Source organism: Centroberyx gerrardi, chromosome 23 (genome assembly GCF_048128805.1).
Source record: "Centroberyx gerrardi isolate f3 chromosome 23, fCenGer3.hap1.cur.20231027, whole genome shotgun sequence".
Taxonomy (NCBI): domain Eukaryota; kingdom Metazoa; phylum Chordata; class Actinopteri; order Beryciformes; family Berycidae; genus Centroberyx; species Centroberyx gerrardi.
In genome coordinates, this window is record NC_136019.1 from 22,482,782 (window position 1) to 22,488,589 (window position 5,808).

At 40.1% G+C, this 5,808-nt stretch overlaps 1 protein-coding gene across 1 annotated transcript; it reads left to right on the forward strand.

The window, feature by feature from the left end:
- The first annotated feature begins 2,327 nt into the window (after positions 1-2,327).
- nat16 (N-acetyltransferase 16) lies at positions 2,328-4,673 on the forward strand. The gene is made up of 4 exons (XM_071924236.1): positions 2,328-2,543; positions 3,207-3,431; positions 3,660-4,009; positions 4,445-4,673. The coding sequence occupies exons 1-4, from the start codon at positions 2,328-2,330 to the stop codon at positions 4,671-4,673; spliced, it is 1,020 nt and encodes a 339-aa protein (XP_071780337.1).
- The last annotated feature ends 1,135 nt before the right edge of the window (positions 4,674-5,808 follow it).

Below are 5,808 nucleotides of genomic sequence, written 5' to 3' on the forward strand. Positions count from 1 at the left end.
CATGAGCACTTACATTTTTATGTACACTGGTTATTTGCATATACTTGGTAAAACAGTAGCCATCAATAAATCTGATAATGTGAATAGCCAATGACGCACATTTGTAAAAAGGATAATATGAAACCACAATACTCACGATACTCATTTGCTCATGTAATCTGTAATTGGGATAATATTAATATCACATGATGCACATTTTCACATTCTACGTGTATTGTATGCGCTTGTAATTTTGTACATCTGCAGACTGCAAGCATTTGAAAATCAGTCAACAGTCAACATTGCAAGAATTAATTTTAGACAGTAGAAGCTCTTTATTGATATCATGAAGATGCTCTGTCTTTAATTTAATTGTATTCTAGTTTTATTTCAGTTTTTATGCTTTTTTCTTCATTTATATATTATTGTAATCTATTTATTCCATTATTATTTTATCTTGTCTCACTTCATCTTGTCATCATATCGTATCCTATATCGTATCATATCTTGTATTTTACTGTATGTTACTGTATCATATTTTATTTAAATTATTGTATCTTATTGTATCTTACCATATTGTATATTACCGTATCATGTCTTACAGTATCTTATCTTTTCATATCACAGCTTATTGCATATCTTATCCCATTACATAGCATTGCATCGTATCTTATCATATTATATCTTGTCGTGTCTCATCATACCGTATCTTATTGTATCATATCTTATCATCTTACTGTATTTTATCATTTTTTACCCCACCCCACCTAGAAAGCGCCAGCACACTTGTTATATCTCATCCTATCATATTGTATCTTATCTTATCTTGATGACTTAACACAATGGGTTAACGTCATTGTGGGTAACATGGTGGGCCTTAATGCACTGCCGTGTAATGAAAACATTCTGTTCATAGCTCTCCTTTACATCTTGCCTGCATACAATTATCTCACTCTGTGAATTCTTTGGCCAAGCTGTGGACAAATACCAGTGTTTGTAATGCAGAGTGGGTGACAGGGAGTATTACTGAAGGGATTAGGGGGGTGAGGGTATGGGTTTACGGGGTTTATGGGAAGAGACATAGGGATAAAGATGGGTGCCAGTCTCCCTCTTTCTGTCTCTGTAGTTGTTTATCTATTTTGTCCTCTCTTTCTCTCTCCCTGTCTCTCTCTGTCTCTCTCTCTTTGCCTCTCTCTCATCCATTGTCCTTTCTTTCTTTCTTTCTTTCTTTCTTTTCCTTTCATAAATTCCTTTCTCTTCACCCCATTACTCATTTTTTCATCTCCAATTTATTCCCACTACATCTGAATTATCTTCTTCTTCTCCATCCTTCCTTCCTTCCTTCCTTCCTTCCTTCCTGTCTTCATCATCTTTTCACCTTCCCCTTATGAGTCCTTGCAGACTAACAAAATGTAAAAGGTGTATGGTCGTGATGCATTCCCTAACCATCAGTAGCAATAAATGCGTCCAACGGATCCAGCACAACAGAGAGGAACACTTTTGTCAAAACATTGGCCGTGTATGATATTGTGCTGGCTATAACTTTTTTTTAACTAATTTGAACATTACTCTGGCATTGCCGTGTGTGCTTCTCCATCGGAAAAACTTTCTCCAAACACATGAAAGCCGATTTCACCCCCCTTAGTTTAAATATGATGAAGATAAAGACCAGCTTTAACAAGGCAACAGTAAACATGTCATTCCCCGGCAATGATGCAGGCCTCCTCTGGACCAATTAGTAACGAGTGAAACATGTTGTCCCTCACGAATAACGCAGGCATTATAGCATCCCCATCAGGCCAATCAGTGTAATTTGTAAGGATAGCTGGATTTGTGATAAAATATGTCATCCCTCCAAGTTTTATCAAAATCAGTTGCATCATTACCCTAAGTTTCATTAAAATCTGAACAGTGGTGTCTGAGATATTATCTGACGGATGGACATATGAATGGAGACCGATCCATAGTCTCAATAAACTAAACAGCTTCCTTCCTTCTTTGCTCTCTTCTCTACCTCATTCTGTGTCCTCTCTCCCACACAGAGCAGCCCTTTGTCTCACAATTAAGATAATGACTCACCATTTCGTTAAGATTACATTTTGGATGTTTTACCTTTATTAGATAGTAGATAGTGAAGAGAGGCAGGAAAGGTCGGGAGAGAGAGAGGGGGTTGACATGCTATAAAGGTCCTAGTCCGGATTTGAACCCAGGACATCACGGTTACATGGTATACTCCTTAGACTACTGAGCCACTGCCACGCCCATGGCTCAACATTTCTAAGCTAAACCACTGATATCCCTTCTTCTCTCCTCTCTTCTTCACCCTCTATCCCATCAGCTCTTTCAGAATGAAGATTGAGAACAGCCTGACCCTCCCCCAGCTCCCAGAGGCCCTATCCCAGTCCGGCCTCCAGTTCACTGTAGCCACCGAGGAGGACTTCGATGACATCATGGCAATGAGCCAGGACATCTATGGAGGCCTTGACTACCTGCCCACCAGATACAGCGCTTGGCTGCAGGAGACCAATCGCACAGTCATACTGGCCCACAAACAGGGGAAAGTGGTGAGTTCTGTGGATGGTATGAAAATATTTGGTACAACAACCTTAACATCACTGGGCTAAAGCTACTACCAGTAGAATTTGAAAGTTCATGACATTGGTAATCATTTGAGTCATCATTTGAGTGGTTGAATTTAATTCAAACTGAATAATGGAACTGGAATAAACTTATGTAGGTGGCGAGTTATTTTTCCCACGGTACAAGACGTGTTCATCAGGAGCCAAATTCAATCTATTAGTCTGTCAAACGGTGGTCTCTCTCCTCATATTAAAAGATGATCGCTGCAGTGGCTAATCGTGTGACAAAAAAATTATTGGTCAGGAAACTTTGCCCAGCTACTGCTAAAGTTTGAAAAGTAAACTCGTTGAGGTATCCGTGACCCATATACAGTGAAGGAATACAGGTCATATTCAGGGTTATGTAATGACATAGATCACTTTCAAATAGTTGAGAGAGAGGACTTTAAAGAAATTATCAGAACACTGGATCCAAGGCATGTATATATGCCATATATATCATCCATGCTTCAAATGATATTGTGGTAGGAATTTTGGGTCATACCGCATAGCCCTAGCTGTAGGAATGATGTCCAGTTCTAAAGGGCCAATGTTAATGGGTTGTTTCACAATCATGTAATATTGTCTTCTCTCCCTGTAACTACCCAGATTGCGCTGGAGTCGGTGTGTGTGATTGATGATGGGGAGACTATGCTGGTGGAGGGCCTTCGTGTTGCCCCCCAGGAGCGGGGCAAGGGTGTGGCGGGCGTCCTGCTGCGCTTTTGCTCGCAGCTGGTCAAGTCCAAATACCCAGAGGTCAAAGTTAGCCGCCTGACCCGTGATGACCAGCTTGGACCCAAGGACTTCCAGAAGTATCGCCTCATTACCAAGCAGGTACTCTTGGAAAACCACAATAAAATCCCTTGTTAAAATCCCTGTTATTTCATAATGATCCAAACAATTCAACAGACTTAGAATGCTTTTGTTCTTATTTTGGTCAATGCTGTTGGTCAATGCTTTTGGTTGATGCCTTTGGTTAATGCTTTTGATCAATGCTTTTGATGTTGTAGACCTTTGCCAAAGCATACCTTCACTTTCTATGCACTATTTTTCTCTCCACAGGGCATTCTGCTGGTACGCTTTAGAGCTGAAGACCTCAAGCTTCGTCTTTCTGAGCTCGGTCCGGATGGAGACCTCCACTCCTCTTCCTCCACCTCCTCCTCTTCCTCCATCCCGCCTCCGGTGCGTCTCGACCCCACGGCCATCCACCGGTTGTATTTGACCACTGACCTCATGCAGGGGGTCCTGCCCAACTCCACCATTGTTCAAGACTGGCAGCCGTTCAAGCCATTGCCCAGTAACATGGCCATCCTGCTGAAGAAGGAGATTGATTGGATGGTGGATGATGTTTCCAGGCCCACTGTAGCCAGCCTCTGCACCTTCCCCTTCAGGGTGCCCATCGGAGATGACTGGTAATTGTCTTCTCTTTATTTATTCAAAATGCCGAGTACAACATAAAGGTTTGTTCAGAGATCTAATATAAAAATAGAAAGTATAGCGAATGCTACTGCAGGTACTATGGTGAAGAGTAGCGGTAATGTTGAAGGTGCTCTTTAATTTAGAATCATAATATTATTATGTTAATTAGATGTTTTTTTCAATGAAGACAGCCATTGAAAAATTGTGTCAGTCTGTTGGCCTAAGGTTAATCCATGTCTCCATCCATGATTCAAGACTAGAAGTGATTTACATTTATAATTTATTCCACAAAGCCGGTAAGACTTTTACACATGCAAACAAAAGGTATACTTTCTGCCACTGGCCTTCAAACATGTTGAACTATAATTCTCCAATGAAATTCAACTTCTCACTCACTCAATCAACCAATCCACTGCTTCCTGAACCAGGTATTACCTGAACATCGACATGTTCGGTAAGGACCTGGCCCTGGCTCGGCAGCAGTTCCTGTGCCACCTACGACGCCACACCGCCACCCTGAAGGGTCATGTGATGTGCCAGATGTTCCTGGATCCACCACTTTGGAAACCCATGACCGAGTTCTGCCGCCAAACCTTGGGTGTGGAGCTGGTGAAGGAGTACACCGAGCAATGCGTTGTGGAGTCGGACGTCGTGTAGGAAAAGAAGGTGGACGAACAGGATTTGGAGGAGGACGAGCCAAAAAGGAGTGAAGATGAGGATGAAGATAGAAAGAGGAAAATCTAATGACAAGGACCCAACTCAACTACAATTTACAGAAACAAGACAAGCTTTCTCCTAAGAAGTTTCTGCTGAAGGGATGGAAAACAAGAAAAGCAAGCAAACAAAATGACGTCATTTCTAGAAAACAAAACGACTTCTGCGGCTGCATTAGATTTGCAATAGGTTTGATTTAACAGTACACTAACAAATATTACGAGTGATGAGCTTCGTAAAGCTTTCTCACATGGTCTTCATTTACTCACCCTTAGCACAAATGTAACTTGTCTAAAAATAGAAAACATGCAAACGTTATTCTTTGAAGAAAAAATGCAAGCACGCTTAGGTTATCTCACATTTTTAAAATCCTCGTTTTTTTTGTAAATATTAAGTATATAAATATGTACACATTCTGAGTTGGATTACTAAGTCTGCACAACTCTTAAGGCACTTTATGAAAACCATACAGACAGGTTGTGTCTAAGTTGGAGTGAAAAGAGGGAATTCGGGATCAAATAGGGGTAATTCACAGATCCCATCACTCTAATGTTGATACAAGCATCTATGAGGACCTAATTACCATCACCAACAAATCTCTCCAAAAACAACAACGAACAAAGCCTGTCAGTGAAGTTAACATGCTTAGTCAAATTAAAATGGCTGACGATTTATCCTTCTTTACAGTCAAGCTTAGAGTCTTAGCTTTGGTCATTTTTTGTTTTTAAACTTTTACTGTAATTATCTTACTAATTTAATATTTTCACTCAACTTGCTACAGTAAAATGTTAAGAGGTAATTAATATATTAACTGCTGAAACTGTAGGAAAGTTTTATTATTAATGTGCAATCTAAGCTTACTCTCATAGATTGCTAGGAAACAAACAAAATGCAAACAAAACACTTTGAAAATGTTAACTAGACCACTGTGCAGTGTACTACAGGCTTCAGCTGATACAGGTAGAAGGACTTGAATGAAAATAACTATGTTCACTATAAATAGAACTATGCTGTCTAAAGTTATATTAAGCCTTTTAATAACAGTTCTCCCTCTGTGATTGTATAAGATCAATGTTCA

Excerpts from the sequence above, each read along its gene's own strand:
- nat16 (XM_071924236.1), top strand. The coding sequence starts at position 2,328 with ATGAAGATTGAGAACAGCCTGACCCTCCCCCAGCTCCCAGAGGCCCTA. Across the intron at positions 2,544-3,206 it reads CCCACAAACAGGGGAAAGTG|ATTGCGCTGGAGTCGGTGTG; the intron begins GTGAGTTCTGTG and ends GTAACTACCCAG. Across the intron at positions 3,432-3,659 it reads ATCGCCTCATTACCAAGCAG|GGCATTCTGCTGGTACGCTT; the intron begins GTACTCTTGGAA and ends TTCTCTCCACAG.